General features: G+C 32.4%; 1 protein-coding gene across 1 annotated transcript in view; it reads right to left on the bottom strand.

Annotated features, from left to right (window-relative positions):
* Positions 1-18669, bottom strand: part of AGBL3 (ATP/GTP binding protein like 3) — a 29660-nt gene that overhangs the window by 8152 nt on the left and 2839 nt on the right. Inside the window, exons 3-15 of the mRNA XM_015814443.1 lie at positions 17543-17725; positions 14671-14778; positions 13630-13777; positions 11720-12502; positions 10949-11111; positions 10239-10365; positions 9408-9508; positions 9234-9325; positions 9018-9066; positions 6692-6908; positions 5357-5478; positions 4609-4722; positions 2763-2856 (exon numbers count right to left, since the gene is read on the bottom strand). Coding sequence (XP_015669929.1) covers positions 2763-2856; positions 4609-4722; positions 5357-5478; positions 6692-6908; positions 9018-9066; positions 9234-9325; positions 9408-9508; positions 10239-10365; positions 10949-11111; positions 11720-12502; positions 13630-13777; positions 14671-14778; positions 17543-17725 — 2301 coding nt within the window. The remainder of the gene's footprint in view (positions 1-2762; positions 2857-4608; positions 4723-5356; positions 5479-6691; positions 6909-9017; positions 9067-9233; positions 9326-9407; positions 9509-10238; positions 10366-10948; positions 11112-11719; positions 12503-13629; positions 13778-14670; positions 14779-17542; positions 17726-18669) is intronic.

Raw genomic sequence — 18669 nt, 5'->3', positions numbered from 1 at the left:
CTATCTGTAACAGTATTTATTCCTGAGTAATTTTTCTGTAGTATTTAACTTGTCACACTGGACTCTAATTCTCAATTTGCCTATGGAAATCAAGAATCATAGTCCACTTCCACTGCAATAAAATGCAGAATTAAAAGAATTTATGCTTGCAAACTGTGACTAATCCTAGGAACAAGCACTGTTGAAACAGCTTGACTACAAATATGTATTTCATAGTCATAATTTCACTATATTGTACTGCATGTAAATATACTGTTTATACATGCATTTCTATCTTAATCATATTTATAAATGAATTACTCACTTAATCCTTGCTCAGGGAAATAATGACTCAGATACTGAATAGTATATTTACTTGGCACATTAGGTACAGCATCTGAGAAAAAGAAATTAAAGACATGAAAGACGATACAGTAACGGATTTGTTGTGGCCATAGACATGATGATAAAAAATGACATCCTATCTCTTGTACTTGTATCCCAATAATGGAGGAAAAATGTGATTCACAAAGTTTGTGTTCGGATGTCATTACACACATTTCATTCCTTTCCTCATCATCACAGAAGCCTATGGCTGTTGCTTTTATCTGTATTGATAAAACATAGATAAATGAACAAAATGAGGCACCTTGTTAACTGGCAAATGCTTATATAATAGGGTACATGACAGAGACCAATGGATGTATCCTTTATTGTATTATAATGTTTATGTTGCTGTGTTGTTTATGGGCAACAAAACAGTAAGTATCCTCAATGTCTTCCAGCTTACATTCCGTGAAACATAACTTCATGCATCTGAATTATACTATAGTTTATTAAGATTTACTGTATATGATAAGACATTTATTATTTGTTAATTTTTATGGTACCATAAAATTTGATAACTGCCCAGAGTTGGGCTCCATATAAATTTAACAGATGATGATGATGATGAACATAAAATATAAATCCTCCAGATAAATTTGTTTAAAAGTATGTGCATTTTCCTTTGCTTTCCAAGAGGTAAAGAGAGATACTGGGATAATTCTTATATAGCTTCACACAATTAATATTAATTAGTATACCCTAAGAAAAAAAGGCTTATTTTGATAAATAAATGAACACAAGCGACAGGTTTATGTGTTTGCTTTCTATCTTTGCATTGCTCCTTCCCATTCCTCCACATTATTTAATATATGAGGGAGCTCTCAAAGTATACTGTATATTTGTATACAGTACTGTGCTATAATATAATAATACTGTGTTGTAACAAAATACTATAATATGTTACATTCATACCACAGTGTGTACGCCAGGACACTATGTTTACCAGATCTGGAATAATCCAGAATCTTACATTACAGTTTGAAGGTTATGTAATAATAATTTCAATATTTGAATGCAATGACAATCGACATTTAACAAAATATTTTGAGTGTTAGTCATGATATAGTGAGAAGAGGAAAATAAGGATGTGGCAGTTTAATATGTATTCATATTTACAATTATTCAATTAAGATATAATAATCTAAGCTGGGTCACTGATTAGCCTAAGACATATGATTGATTTTGTGACTTAACAGAACTTTAGCTTCAAAGTTTCAATTCTCTCTCTCTAAAATGCATACACCTTGGTAAAATATCTATGGGACTGGAAATACCCCTAATCCTAATTTTTAAAATATTTTCTTGTAGTATATTTTTCTGAAGAGTCTATTTTATTAAATGTATAAAAAGTTCAAGAAAGTGGTAGATGCATACATACACACACTAAAGGTAACTAAAGAATAAACGAATTTACAGACCTCAAGATATGCTCATCTAGTGTTTTGTAGAACTGGAATGTATCCAGAATGTCTAGCATAGCTATATGCACCATGAGTTTATCAGGAAATTATATGGCAGGTTGGAAGAATCATGTATTTTTTTACATAAAGTTTCCACACTTAATTTCCTATTAAAATACAGAATTGGTAATACAGAAAATGTCCAGTAGATATACTAAGTGAACAATATAAAATATAAGAAGTATGAAAAGAACATTTTAAAATCTTTGTTCAGTCTGGAAGAAACAATTTAATCTGAGAATAAATTCCAGTTCTTCTGTAATCCTTGCCTGCAATTATGTTGGATGGGAATTTAAAGTGAGAGTCAAATGTCCAAAGGGAACATACTATTTTTTTTAATTGTCCAATGCATGTACTCTATAGTGTTAGAGCACATGGTGAATTTACAGATATCATGTCACCAAAACACAATTTCCTCCTTCCTCTCATGATAGCATTGAATCTGCAAACAAGATAGGACTCTAAAAAGGTTTTAAAAATCATCTTTTAAAACGGGCATTTAACAATTCTTGATTGTGTATTTTGAATTTTTAATGTTGTAATGTTTAATGTCATAAAATGACTAAAACGTTACTTTATTACAGTATAGATGTTATTTTTAATATTCTTGACTTATACTCATTCATTCAAATTAAGTTGTAACTACCAGCGGAACCCTCTCCCTCAAACCATAATTATTTTAGGTATGCATTTTATTTTATTCATCACACTTCTACTCTAGAGTCACATAAGTGACTCTAATCTAATCTTTAATACATTTTAAGGGCAATGTTGGTCACTAATGCATGTATTTGCTATTTCATAGCTAAAATAGACCATGGAATTATAAGGACATTATATACAGGATTGGGAAGACTATATAAAATCTAGAACATACCCTATTTATAGTGCACCATGTAACTATCAAAATGTACAAGCTGATAAAAACATTCTTACCTTTTTTAGAGGGGAAAGCCATTTGATCTGCTTTACTTTTTAAAATGGAACTAGTTTCTTTAAACAATTCATGAACCCCTGCTAAAGTCTTTGACTATTAGAGAAAACAGAGACAAATGCATGATTACTATTCTTCCACATTTCTGAACTCCCTCATTTCTTTCTTCATATGTAAAGACTAATTAAAATATGTGATAAATGCCTTTATGGCATAGACTATAAGTAGTCTGGGTATGCTAAATATGGCTGCATCTTTCCTCATTGTTTGACCATAATTCCAATGAATTATGTAGGTACAAATTATAGATGTAGTCTAAATTGAGAGATGAGAGAAACTGAAGACTAATGCATTTGAAGGTTACCAGGTTGAGGAAGAGTGGTTGAAAAAATGGAATGCTTATAGATGAAATATTCTTTCTGTGCATAAAGTCAACATTTTAAAGCATAATCACATCTATTTTATTTTTAATCAGACATAACTGAGTTAATCCACAAAATTATAAAAAGTAACCACGTACCATGCTCTTTTGGAATGAACAACATTGATCAAAGAACAGAAAAGGAGTAGGAAATATTAAGGTAAGGGAACAGAAGGCATGAGCAAAGGGGAAAAAAAACCAAATCTAGTTTATACCAACAGTATACACTACCTGTAAGTCTAGTTTACAGCAATGCCCCTAGACCTCTCTATTTTTGCAAAGTCCTCAATAAAGTCACTCTTCTTGATATATTTGTTTTGCAATTTGATTGTCATACATGGTTGCTATATGATCAAATCACATGAACACACTTTTTGCACATCGGTCATTTTTGTATTTGATCCATAGTAATTCACTTAGCTCCCACTAAGTTCTTTCTTGAACTCAGCTCTTCTTGTTTTACCATACCTACGTGTTAAATACTCCATTTCCAATGCATTCAATTTATTTTTCTTCCCGGCATAACCAACCTTCATTTTGTGTAACAAAATAGGCAGAAGGATATTCTTAAACATAAAAATATCACCTTATTTTGCAATATTGTTGACAACATTGCTTACAATACAACACACAAATGTCTATATGCTTTCCTTTCTTTCCTTGCAATAGCCAGAATATTATTGTAGTGGTGTCTTTTACCAATGTTTGCACATCTTTACAGTTCTTCACTTATTTCCCCAACTTTAATAAACATTCTATAAGGTCACCTATTAGTGAAATTCTATAATGTCATATATATTCATTATTATCGCTCTGCTTTTTCACTATGTATAACTTGCAATTGCTGTCAAATACACTAATTTGATATATTAATTTTCAGAACCATATAATCAATTTAATATTCACTGCAATTCATTCAGACTGTTAACCATCATACACATGCATATACATTCATATCCACAACCAATTCCATTTAAGTCACCATAAGCGTTCCTTATATGGTTATCCCAAGCTTTCAGCATTCCCAAGCTTACCAATGTGACCCCCTATAGTTTTTGCATTTATTCTTGCTATTTTTATCTTTGCAGAGGGGAACAATAATGGCACTATTCCAATTAAAAGAAACAATGCAACGTTCACATACACTTTAAACAATTCCTATAGCAACTTCATTTATGATGATGTCAGGAATGGGAAAAGCAAGAAATGGGAAATGCAGAATGAATCTACTATAGAATATAATTCTATTTCAGTAATTTAAATATATATATTTAAGCATCAGCAATAACTTAAATAATGCACTGCATAAATATGATGTTTGCAAATGGCAACTATACAGAAATAAGATGTAAAAGTATATACAAAAAAGAAGTCAGCATTCTCTTATTTATGTTGCAAAATTTATTCTACTAAGATGACAGCCAAACCTTTTTTGCATTTGTTGTTCTGGAAAAAGTCTCTACATTCTGCTTGTTAATTTCATACTTTTCTCTTTCCATGTTTTGTAATTCCATCAGTTTTAATTTCTGAAAAACCTGGGCCTGTGGAGAAAGATAAATGGGCAACATTTATATTTTACTTAATATACAAAACTAAACACATACCCTGATATCAGAAATAAAAACTTAAGGTAAAAAAATTACTTCACATATGATAGACAAAATTCAACTGTAAATGCTTATACCACTCTTTACCAATCTGGATGTAATGTTATGTTCAGTGCCTCAAATAGATTCCCTTCTGGACACCTGGATATTCTTCTCTTATAATTTGTTTTAAAAAATGCCTTTTTGCCATTTCACCTAGAGATTGTAGTCAAGAGGCTGAGATTCCTGTCTTAGAAGTCTGGGAAATAAAATGAGTTCTGAAAATGAAAACAATCCAATTGTTGAAATTTCTGTAACATAATCTCTTTTCCATTTCAATAAATCTGATTAAAGAGACTTCTGTGAGAATCTTGCTTTTGGGGTAATTGACTGTTAAGGCTTAAAACTGATGTCTCCAGAAATGTAGACTACTGTACAAAGTCTATAATTTGTACCTACATGCCATGCTTGTTAGGAATTAAGAAGTTATAATCAAACACAGCTGGGAAGCACCCACTGGGGAAGGCTAGTTTATGATAAGCTTATTCAGTTCTAATTGTGTGTCTTGATAAGTGTATCATTCCACTACATTGGAAGTGGCATCAAACAAGTTCAAGTAGATAAAAACACTGTAATTTTGATATGGAAAAAGATGAACATCTACATCTTCAATGGTAACATTCTGTAATGTCCTTAGGTGAAGTGAAGAATCTGTATTTTATAATTATAAAAATATTACTTATAGCAACATTTATACATAGCATTTCCCCTAACAGTAAGTAATTATTCAGAAATCGTTCATTTCTGTATTAGTGACTTGTAGAACCGTCATAGAATTACTCAGGCAGTTTTAAAATTATATCAAGGTTACCTCATTATGGTCATGCTGTCATTTGGCACAATGATGGTTGGATAAGTTACCAGTTATATTTCTCATTGATCTAACTATTGAAGGACAGTTGAAAACATTTCAGAAAAAAATTAATGAAAATAAGAAGTTTTCATCTGATGCTGTTTACATGGACAGATATGCTCAGCAAAATAAAATAAACAAATGTGACTGGCTAGAATGACTTATTGCAAACATAAGGTTTGCTATAAGTCAATTATTCATTATTTTTTTGTAGATTCATGGTACCAGATCTCTGAGCTTTACATTATAATGATACAATAAAATATTTACATTTTTAATTATTTGTTCTTGGGTCTTGGAAACTTTGTGAGAAGGGTCTTCATGTTTTTTGGATTCATTCTAAATAAGAAAAAAAAACTAATCACTACAAGGAACAATCACTCGAGATATTATACAACTGTTTCCAGATTTTCAAGATTCTATGTTTCTTTTTTACTTCTATTTCCATAGAACAAAACATCTTTCTGAATTACTGTATATCCCATAATAGGAAAATATTTTCTTTAAATTTGTAAGTATGTTTGTTTGTTTGTTTGTTTGTTTTAATAACGTAAATTGCCCCCGATTAAGACCTCTCCTGATCTTATCATGGAGAAAATTCGGTAGGAGAAATAACAAAACTATAGTCCCAACAACAGCACTAATATATTTTTATGAAATGGTTCATTTACTGGGCTAGTATATAGTCTGAACTAATCTTACAGATTTTTCTAAACTACAGCACATATTGTTTATTCTTCCAATTTCTTTCTATTTTTAAATATAATATAGAAATACATATTATGTAGGAAGAAAAATTAAAAAATGTTGGAAGACTAAGAAAACCATGGTTGAATTGAGGAGGTCTGAAAAAAGACGGAGGTGAGAAATTTAAAGAATAAATTTATGAAAAAGAAAAAAGTGAAAACAACAATAGCTGGTGGAAGATATGGAAAGTTATAATGATGTTCTACGCTTTTGCTTTATTTTTCCTTCTTTCAAGACTTCTTTTTTTCCCTTATTATTTCTTACTTCTTTTCCACATAACACTTCTTATCCCAAAAGGGAATAGCATAACTGGTGTGTTATGAACATCTGTAAGAATAAACAAGCTATAGTGAGTAGCTACGATACAACAATTATAATCTACCACTGGTTCATGTAAATGTTTCGAATATCTTCTTCCCGAGGATTCCAAAACAAAACTTCTTTCCTTCTTTACTTTCAAATATTTTTTCTTTGATTTTGTCTGCCAAGAAAGAGAAAATCAAATTAGTTAAATTTAATAGGATTAAAGATAAAGATAGTAGAATATTTACTTAAGTCTATTTTAATTATTCAACTAAATCATCTCTCACTATCTCCAAAATATTTAAAGGCAAGTACAAATGATATAAGAAATATGACACATCTCTGTCATCTCCCACAATTTCCAAATTGTTACAATCGTTTTGATATGCCCAGATAAGTTTTTCAATGCTCTTATATCCATCCATAGCTGAAGCAACTCAATGTAATGTTTTCCCTCTTTTCCCAACCCATTTTTCAGAGATGACTGATATGACCAAGAATTCGAATCTGCTCAGTTTCTAATGGCTGTTTTAGATATGCCCTCTTTTGCTTTGGTTACCGGCACTTGCCTCCGTGGCTATTTTGGACATCTGATTACTGCAGTGTCATCTCCTTGCAAATGACTGACATTATGCTTTCTAATGATTCAAATGTACTTTTAAAAAAGCACTAGCACAGGTTGATTTAAGGTAAGAAAAGGAGCCAGGATCTGCTAATTTCTATATTGCTGTTTCTGTCATCCATAACTACTTTTATTGGTTTTCCATTGCTTTTGTTAACATGGTGGATCGCCAAACTTTTCTGATTTTATTACTACAATTGAGAGGGATGCTGTTTTGCCTACTTCATCAGCCCTCATTGTGTGCTGCCAGTCACTTGTGGTGAGACATGCTCTTTTGTTGCAGCACTAATTAGGGCAGGGCTTGCTTGTTGACTACTCCCTTCTGTTTCTTCCCAAGAGTGTCTATCAATATATAACTATGTACATAGATCCAGAGCTTGATATATCTTCCCTCTTCAAAGTACAAAGTGAATTTTGTGTTTTGTTTATTCACTAATTAACAGAATGCCTACTCCTTTTGGCAACATTTATGTTTTTAGAATGTCCTTGAGAAAAGATTATATTTCTGATATGCATTCGGCTTCAATAAAATAATTTTCATTGGCACTTGGGAACCTCTTTTTCTTGGCTTCTGTGGCTACTTTCCTTTTACTAAATTTGTATTCAGGCCTATATGTAAATAACATGAAATGGATGCATGAAGCCCTAGGATAATAACAATGGTTATTGACCCCCAGGAGATAATTCTTCCTCTCAGTCTCTCAATTGCAGTGCTTTTCAAAATACAAAGTTGTTGCTGGGTAGCAAAGTATGTGGAATAAAGTCTAATGAACAGTAAATTAGCCACTTGTATTTTGCTCAGAGAGTCTGTCTGACATAATTGATTTATCTAATTTCCTGTGTGATACTTTTTAAGAAAAGATTGGACAAACATTTGTCTGAAATGGTATAGGATTCCTGCTTGAGTAGTGGGTTGGACTAGATAGAAGATCTCCAAGATCTCTTCCAACTTTGTTATTCGGTTATACCTGACTCAAAAGACAATATGGAAGTTACATTTCATTAATGGATCTTTTCAGACCCTATTGTTCCTTATGACTTTCCAAGTCAGGCCTTTAAAAGGTCCCTTCATTTTAAAGATCTTTTTAAAAGGTAATTTATTCAGTTATGGCTACTTCCATCTTTGAAGAATGGGAATTATCATCTGTGGCTTTTGTGAAAATCAGAAAACTTCTTTTAGTCTTGACTTGGCCACTTGCATCCTCAGGCTTATGAAACTTTGTGTCAGGTATGGCTAACATAAAAAAATCGTCAAATTAAGTCAATGCAATAGTTTATCATAGTTTATCATGCAATAGTTTATCTTACCTTACATTATTTTGCAAAAAAAAGCATAATAGCATAGAATACTTAATCTTACATCAGCAGCTAATAATCAGACAAGGCAAATCAAATCACTGATATCCTTCAGCTTCAATCTTAGGGATGCAGCAAGTACTGTATATAAATTTTTTGAAATTGCTTTTAACACACACTTTGTCTCATTTACTTTACTTTGATATTTGTTTCTAAATTAAATGAGGGGAGATTATAATGTTTTGATATATCCCTTTCCAACCAATGTTCTTTATTAACACATTTTGTTTATCTGTATATTAAATGCCAAGAAAATACATTTCAAGTATAAAAGTGATGTAAATGGTTGAATGATAATTTTTACCATACCTGGGTTTCTGTTTTATCAGCAAACTCATTAGAGTCTGAACTGTCTGAACTGCAAAAGAAAGCAAGTATGTTGTTTTGATTTACAGGATTGTGAACAATAAGATATTCAACTACCTAATTATTTTACCAGATAACAGAACTGGGAAACAAATCATAGCTAATGATTTCACCTTTTAATATTCGCTAGAAATATTTTTGGAGAAACAATCCATTTACCTAGAATCCCCTCTGTCTCCTATATCATTGACACAGGCAGCTGGATCGTCCTGTTTTACTAGTTCCTCCAATTCTTTCAGGCATTCATTGTACTAAAAAAGATCAGAGTCAGCAGTGAAAATCAGTGCCTATTATTATACAGTTCAGTATGAAAAAAATGTTCCTCTGTATTACCTTGCTCTTCTTTTCAGTACAAAACGCCAATAATGAATCACAGAAATTGTATCCGATGGACTCCAAATCTTTAGTATTGAAGTGGGTAGCATTACTATTTCCTATAATACAAAAGGGAAGCCATACTGGAAAAAAAGAACTGTTCAGCAATAATTTTATGTACTCTGGAGAATATAAGAAAACTGAATTCTAGCTATTATTTTACAAATGTATCAAATATTTTTTTATGAAAATATTCTTATACATTTTATAAATAATTGATAGATGCTTGAATTTCAAAAGGAACTTTATTATTCCATATTTCCAATCTGTACCAAATGCTGATCCTGTCCTTGAAGGATTAGCTATATTTTGAAAGTGTTTTGCCTTGTTTGTTTTGCATGATGTTTACCTCATGACTCTTCTCCAAACATTCTGGCAATTAGGAATTTTGTTAAGAACTGCTAGCTTCCCCATTTCACTTGTAGGGCTAAAAGTAGCACACTATAGTAATTGAAACACAGTTGCTTATCTGTGATAATTGATACTCATGACCATTTTTTTTCTTTAGTTAAATGAAATTCTAAAACACTTTTGTAAACATTTCATTTCAACCTAGCCAGTTTTGAGGAGGGTTTGTTCTGCTTAGTACTTGGTAAGCTAGGCTGGCAATTTAAGGAAAAAAAAATTTGAAAGACGCAACACCACTTTCAAGGTTTGCCAAGAGTGAACATGTCCATCTGGTCACTGGGAATTGATTATCTTATCTTTATTTAGCAATTATCTCTACAAAACAGGAGCTGTTACTGAATGCATTAATTATTAATTCTGGAGTAGTATTACTTGTCTTACCCAGTTTAGAGCCACAGAAGGTTACTTCCAAGGTATAGCTGTTGTTAATGCCCATCTTCCACATAGCTACTCGACCTGTTCCTTCTTTGCCTTTCTGCATTTTAAAACTGCAATCTTGGAATGAGAACTTAATAGGATAAGAAATGAAATAAAGTTTAGCAATTCCTGCTAGGGAGACATATTATTCATTACAGAGCAGATACGGGAGAAAATAGTGTACAGTTGTAAAGGTTATCCCACTGCATTTGCAAAAATCTGATCAAACTTCTAGAAGTAGATCTTTAAAACTGTCATTAGTATAGAGACGCACAACCTAAAGTTCTGCTCAAAGGCTTGGGCACATTGTTCATATATTGAACGTATTTGCTCAGAAATGGATACAATAAAGAAGAGTTATTGAAAAGCTAAAATATACAATGATGGTGTTTAATTTATTAAATTTTAAATACATTTATCTCCTTATCCTACTACCACGCAGTACAGTTCACCCAAAGGCTAAGTACTGTCCCAAACCTGAAAAAAGTTATGCATTTATATCTTAATAGAATTAAGAGTTAATACAATATAACTGAAATTTATTTTTAGAATATTTATCAGAGGGACAAACTGGTTATGAGTTTTAGATCATTACAGTACAATAGTAAACTAACATGCAAATGGATTCCAGTTTTGATTAATTATCTGAGATATGATATTAAAAGTTGGCTTACTTTATCTGGACAATTTTTGCTCATAATGAAAGGAAAAATGCGCTGGAGTAAGCATGCCCTTTCATCTTGTTCTTTTTTTTCACAGCCATACATGAAGACATTTTCTTTCCTGCTATGACCATGAAGGTCACAGTATAGAAGAACATTTCGCTCTTCCATTATTCTGTTACAAGAGACAAAATCACATTATGAGAGCTTTGGTTATTGAAGCTTAGATACCCTGATTGGGGTTTTGGCTTATGTTAGGAATTGTAAGTATCATTTCAACATAGTTTAGATTTTAAGTTTCCCATTATATGAAGGCATGACAGCCATTAGTAGTGATCCAGTTTCAATAGAAGCTTTTTCACTGAACACACTGGACATTCAGCTTCATCTCCTTGTCACAACTCCCTTCATTTTGGGAAATATTAAATATACAATATTAAAATGTTCTGTCCATGGCAGCTTGAAATTTTTAAATTAAATCATATGTATGAGTTTCATCATTATATATAGCTTAATTAAAAATATAGTGTATGGCTTTTATTGTTATATAATACTTATTCTTTTCTTCTTCTCCAGAAATTAGTCTTTTTATTACACATGTCAATTATAAGAAATAATAGCGTTACAATAAAAACTGTATAGAAAAATCCAGTAACCTCTGAGCTAAAAATAAATAAAGTGGAACAAGTTGGATAATAAATCATGCATCCATTAACAATGAACTAACATTGAACACAGAATAAATGTATTAAGCAGATAGAAATGATTGTGTTACCTTTTTACCTTTTGATCATGCTGCGGGTATACCAAATAGAAGGAAAAGAGTCTTTAAGATCTGATCTATAATTGCGATTCAAGTCCTTGCCGGCTAAAGAGCAGCGATAATTGCCCACAATCACACCATCTGGATTCAACATCGGTACCACTTTAAAAATAAAAGTGTCTCGGAGCAATTGGGCATTATCTGAATCCCCTAGAAGGTAATCCAGAAAGCCTTTCATCATCCATGAACTGTTTGTTTCACCAGGATGCACCCTTGCTGTCAAAATGACTGCTGACTTGCATTTTTCCTTATTAAAATCTTGCAAGGGATTAGTAATAGTTAAAACATAGACTATATTCCTAGCCAGAGAATGACATAATATACGTATTTTGCAGAATTTGGACCGCCGTGGGTCTCTGGCAATGGCTGACAAGTAGTCTTGCAGGTTGCTGTAAGTGTATGGATAGCAGTGGGCAAAATAGCAAGTATCCCTGTCATGTGGAAATTGGAAAGTCCATGTCAAGGAAAAATATTGGTGCCCATCATGGCTGAAATTGTTTTTATAATACTTGATTTGATCTCCTGTCCTTTGCCACCCCACTTTGTGGATCTTTGCCTCTGCTTCTGAATATAATAATGGACGCATGCCACGATTATACAAGCTTGTTGGCTTGGTGAAGTTGACAATGGTGAATCGGTAAGGCATTCCTGCTTGGGTGTTGGTAACCTGGAAGTAGTACCATTGGGTGTGCTTATTTGTGTAGAGATCAGTACGCAGTGTCAACTGATATTCAAAATCATTACTAGCAAGGGAAAAAGGAGAAAAACATTTTAATATAAATTATGCATAGGATGTCAAACTATTGTTGAGTAAATTATTCATATTTCCTTCATGTCTATTAATAACAAATATTTTCTTAAAGCCAAATTTATTTGATATTTTATTTACAGGTCCCATTGTCAATTATTTGTATCAACTTTGAATGGAACAATATGCCTGTCAAAACAGAATATGAGCAAGCTAGATCTTATGCCATGAAGGGCTTTACAGAGGAAAACCAGCACACCAGCTACCACAAATGATGGTGCATTTGTAACTCTTCTGTTACTAATTTAGAAGCCATTCAGAATCTTCATAAATGGAACTGTGTATAAATTGATGTAATAAATACATAAATCCTGTACTTGGGCAGTATTTGTTAAATTACCATTGAAGATTATTTATCGTATGGCACATTCACATCACAGTTTGATTAAAAAGCACAAGAGATAAAAATATAAAATATGAAATAAAAAATCTAAAATACAGATAGTCCTCAACTTACAACCACAATTGAGCCCAAAATTTCTGTTATTAAGTGAGATATTTGTTAAATGAGTTTTGACCCATTTTACGATCTTTCTTTCCATAGTTGTTAAGTGAATCACAATTGTTAAAATACTAATATGGTTGTTAAGTGAATCTGGCTTTCCCATTGACTTTGTTTGACAGAAGGTCACAAAAGGTGATCACATGACCTTGACACAGCAACAGTCATAAGTATGAACATCTGGATTTTGATCATGAGACCATGGGGATGCTACAACAGTCATAAGTGTGAAAAACAGTCATAAGTCATTTTTTTCAGTGTTGTGTAACTTTGAATGGTCACTAAATGAACTGTTGTAAGTTGAGGACTATCTGTACTATAAATATCCAGATTGCAGGTCTAATTTTTTTGCTTCATTTGTTGCTGCCAGGAAATCAACAAAGACCATTGAAGAAAACATGAAATAGAAATTTATTAATAATGACTATTTTCCTAAAAAGGTGAATTGGAATTTGCACCTTACTTCATGCTGTCTAAATTCAAGGTCTACCAAGGACTGGCTTAATGCCACAGAAAATGGACTATTTTGCAAATTAAAAGAAAAATGGGAAGCAACTCACATTTTGACCACCTTTTGTAGATTTCCACTTTCAAATCGTGCTTCAAAGATCAAAGTATTATCCCAGTCATTCCATGATTGAGGAAGCACTTGCTTTGAAGGGAAACTTCCCCCTATTCGAGAATATCTAAAGCTGGGGTCCTTATCGGCTGTTGAGAGGAACAGAATATAGTTAATTTTCAGTTGCAGATTATTGGTAAAGTCTTCTAGATTAATAAAGGTCCTGCAAGGAAAAAAAAGAACTTCAAGAAATCGTGCTCTAAACATACAGTAATTCAACGGGCAGTAGAAGATAGACAGGAAAAGCTAAGGAGATTTTTCACTTCATTCAATAGAAAATGCAATTTTCCTTTCCGAGCCAAGTGCTTAAAAAGAAAATATTTGAATGATTAAAGCAGAATCTGGTTGTTTATCAAACTGATTAGCATCCTTAGCCATTATTTTGTAAGGTATATCTTCACCACTACTCTTTTATTTTTTCATCCTTCAAAAGTCTAAAAGTTAAAATCATTTCAGTGAAGCAATAAGAACGATGACAGAAAGGTAGATGTAGCCAAGAGACATAAGAGAGCACTATCCTGGTGATGCTTAAAAATGTGAAGGGGGAAAGGGAGGGAAGGAAAGGGAATGGAACCACAGTTCTGATTGGATTAAATTCTTAAGGAGATAACAGGGTATGAATTATCTTCAAAAACACTGATCCTATTACTTGGCACAATAAAAACTTTTTAAAAATTAATAATCTGTTACATTAACTAAAAGGATAACCAAAGAACCAACACTGGCAGAAAGAAAATTAATTTATTAAAGTGATATACTTCAAAAGAATTGTGGGATGGATTATGGAAAATGCTATGAATTGTACATTTAGTATTACAAAGATTATGGTGCTAAAATTTAAGATTCAATTTTTACAAAACTGGAATTCTAGAGCATTTTTTGTCTTAGAATTTGCATGTAGAATTCCATTTTAAAACTACTTTGTACAATAAAGTGTAAATAATTAAGTTATATGTGTATTCTCAATAAAATCTTGTCAGACCTTCATCTGCTAAATACACAACACCACCTTCCCCTGGATCTGGACACGGAGGTTCGATGTCTAAACCTGTGGGATTGTAGAGAAGCTCTGGATGAGATGGAATCCATTCTGCAAAGAAAAAGAAAGAAAATAGCTTTAAAATAATGCGTTAAAAAACAAAAACAAAAACATATTTTAAGGTGCAAAGGAGCAGAATACTTTTATCCCTGCTTGTAAGATGATTAGCTTTTTTAAAATGAAAAAAAGATATATTGATGACCCTTCATTTTATCTTTTCAAAAACATAAACTAAATTGATAGATTACTAGTGTTGCCAGTAATCCAAACACAAGCTCTCAACACTGAAATCTGTGCAGTAGCCTGGTAATTTATTATTTCTCTTCTGTAGTAATCACCTATACCAGGGGTAGGCAACCTCGGCTCTTTTATGACTCATGGACTTTAACTCCCAGAATTCCTGAGCCAGCCATGCTGAGGGGAAAGGGAGAGGTTTCCAAGCTGAGCCATGCTGGCTCAGGAATTCTGGGAGTTGAAGTCCATGAGTCATAAAAGAGCCGAGGTTGCCTACCCCTGACCTATACTGTACTTGGAATCCAAAGAACTAATATGTATAACTCTGCAACTACAACCTTCTTTTATTTACTTCTTATTATGGTTTCATTATTACTTTAATCTGTACTTTATAAGTAGCTTTAATATATTTTAATCAATTATTTTAATTATATTCCCATTCAGAATTTTTAATAGAATCTATATAAATTTTTAAAACCAGAACAAAATATAATTATATATTGAAACTTGTGTAAAATTTTATACAGTACATGTACATTTGTTATATTTTCTTTTTCCTTTAAACTTTTTGTTTTATTAAATTAATACCACTTTTTAAACCAGCAAATGTCCAACTGTAACAACAGCAGCAGCAGCAACTAATAATAATAATAATAATAATAATAATAATAATAATAATAATAATAATAATAATGTTGGAAGGGACCCCAGAGGTCTTCCAGTCCAACCCCTGCTCAGGCAGGAAACCCTATACCATTTCAGACAAATGTCTGTGTTTCTTCTTGTGCTACAAAAATTGAAATATACTTTATAAAGTGAGCAACAGAATTTTACTAAGCAGCTATGATAAAATTCTTGTTAGGTAAGATTCTTTCTTATATTGTTAACTAGTTATACAGTAACATCAATGCTGACACTTTATTAGAAATAGGAAGACAACATTTGTAAAAATAATTATAGGAACCAGGTGAGCAGCATAGTGGCCTAATGGTGAAGATGCTTGCCTCCCACTTGGAAGGTTGAGAGTTCAATCCTAGACAGCAGCCAATGATTCTCTCTCAGGGCGCAAAGAGAAAATATCTGCTGCGAATTCCACATAGGTGCCAGGAAATGCTCAGCTCCATTCAGCTGCACTGACTTTACCCAGAATCAAGGGTTTACAGGGTCATAAAAAGAAAAAAATATATAGGAACAAGGTAACCAGTTAAGAAATCAAGTGTGCATCAGCAAGTCCCTGTATTTGTATTGGTAGAATAGTTTATCGAGCCACATGAGCTTCTAAACTGAGTGACTTCATTACAATAAAAATGTTAACATAAAAACTGGTATACATTCTTCCTGTGTTGTATGTGGAGGTTGCCACAATTGATAGGTTTATATAGCCTACCTTCAAGTTATTCAATTTTAGTTAAATAGTAGAAGACTGCTTTTGCCAGAAGGTGTCATCACAGGAACTCAAGACTTTATTAGAAAAAAAAACCCTGCACAATTCTTTTTGCTAAGGTCCTATACAACCTGGAGCAAATAGAAATTTCTTTCCAACACAATTTCTAGTGAGTAGATGGACACTTCCATATTGTTTAGTTGGCTTTGCCACTAATTTCTTCAATGTAGAAAAATTCCCTATCTACAGTCCTGAAATTTCCTGGTGTTCACAATCAAAATACTCAACAGATTCTGCCCTTCTTAGCTTCTCAAGCTCAGTTGTCAAGGTTGGCTAAAAACTACTATCTATTCTTGAATTTGGCCTATAATCATAACAAAAATGGAGAGTCACAAAAGCAGACAAGTCTTCAAAATAAAAGGGCAGGATTGTCATCTCAAGAGTGTTAAATTAATTTTGATTTTTCCCACTTGCTGTATCTGAAATTAAATTAAAAGTAGATATCCAAAACAAAGTATTCATGTAGTATTCTATTTTGCCAAGGTCAGTTCCCAAATAGACCTGAGATGGTAAAGCTAAAACCATGGTATTACATTCTATCTCTCTATCTTCATATCTCAGTCACCCTTTGGAGCAAATGCTTCACTCTTAAGATAGTCCTCAGAGCAAGGAAATTAAGGTTGGTGACCACAGAAAATACTCGTGTCATCATGAAGTCTCTGCTGTTACCTACTGCAGTGCTTTAAACCCATCCGCATGTCTAGCTTCAATGTTTCAAACTACCATTGGAATTAATTCCAAGAAATGTCAAGTTGATCAAATCACAGAGCAATAACACATTATGAAGATATAATTGGATTATCCAAACAGGCACAATTGCAATCCTATCCTCTTCCAACTAGTATGGAACTGTAACTGAGGATGGGATTGCTCTACTGAAAGAAAAAGATATACAATTTTTGAGAATCTTTAGGCTTGATGTTGTTGAATAGTCAATTGTTAAAACTATTCATTTTCTTTAATATGCATTTGTTTACATTTAAATTTGAAAGCCGAATTACCGGTAACTGCATCAATGAAAAGTGATGAATCAAGGAAAAATATTTAAGTGATTGCAGCAAATCAGAAAGTGCTTTATTGGAAATAATATGTCTTTGTGAAAAATGTCACATTAGAAAAGGCTAAAATATTATTTACCAATATGCTTAATTTTTTCTCTGATAACTTCATACTGATGTGGCCAGCGTACTAAGTGCAGATCTCCTGCAGGAGAAAGCCCATATAAATCTCGTGGTTCACGAAGTCGTGGTACCCATTTTCCAGAGTTATATTCCAATAAAATCTGTGTTGTCCGTGGCAAAAGTTGATCACAAAAAGAATCTGTAAGACAAATGTGTGCATGTGTTGATCACTGATCAAGTTTGACCTTGATGCTTCAATAGCCTTCCCTCTGAAATCATGGATGGTAAATTTAAACAAATGCCCCCGTTTTCTGAAGTACAGATTTTTCAAAGAATTGTGTTTTCACACTTAACCCAACCCTTAATAAATAAGTTTATTAATAAGTAGAAATAAATTGATCTGACTAATGGAATTTAAAATAAATTCTTAAAACTTAAGTGCTCCAAAATCACTTATATGATTGTTAAATGCTATAAACCTCCTCCACATTCAGATCCAACAAAAGAAGTAAATTATTCACTGTGATTTTGTGGCAGATCATATTTGATTTTTAGGATCTGATCTTAGGCAGTAATAAATACTTCTTTTGTTAGTTTTAAGACTTTTTGATCCTGGAATTATATTGCTCAAACAAATCAAGAATCTTGTCATCTCTATATTCCAAATAAAAATATTATTTATGACTGTGGTATACTGCAAGTTTTGCAAAAGCTGCAAATTAGCCCAAAATGGCAACAGAAACTGTTCCACAAAACAAATTTATTTTATAAGACTCAGCTTTGAGTGAAGGGTTAGACATGTATATGGTATCATCGAGTTTGATGAGGGTATATTTGAAAGAATCCATAGTTTGGTTATAATTGCAGTGGCAGTGGAAAATAAAGATTTGCAACATTTTGAATCAATATAACTAGGAGAAGATATTCTGCGATGTAATATGAATAAATGAATGAGAACAAGATCTAATGCAGAATTTTGAACTATTATTTGGAACATTCAAAGACCCAAACAAAAATAGTTCTGAATGTGGGAAAAAATAGAATTAATTTCTGATGGAAATTAAATCAAAATTGAAGTGTAGAAAAGAAATCTAAGTTAGGAACCATGACCAGATTGAATGGAATTAAAAGTGACAAACTGAA

Source organism: Protobothrops mucrosquamatus, unplaced genomic scaffold, assembly GCF_001527695.2.
Source record: "Protobothrops mucrosquamatus isolate PMUCROS unplaced genomic scaffold, P.Mucros_1.0 scaffold251, whole genome shotgun sequence".
NCBI lineage: Eukaryota > Metazoa > Chordata > Lepidosauria > Squamata > Viperidae > Protobothrops > Protobothrops mucrosquamatus.
This window is presented reverse-complemented; position numbering and strand designations above follow the sequence as displayed.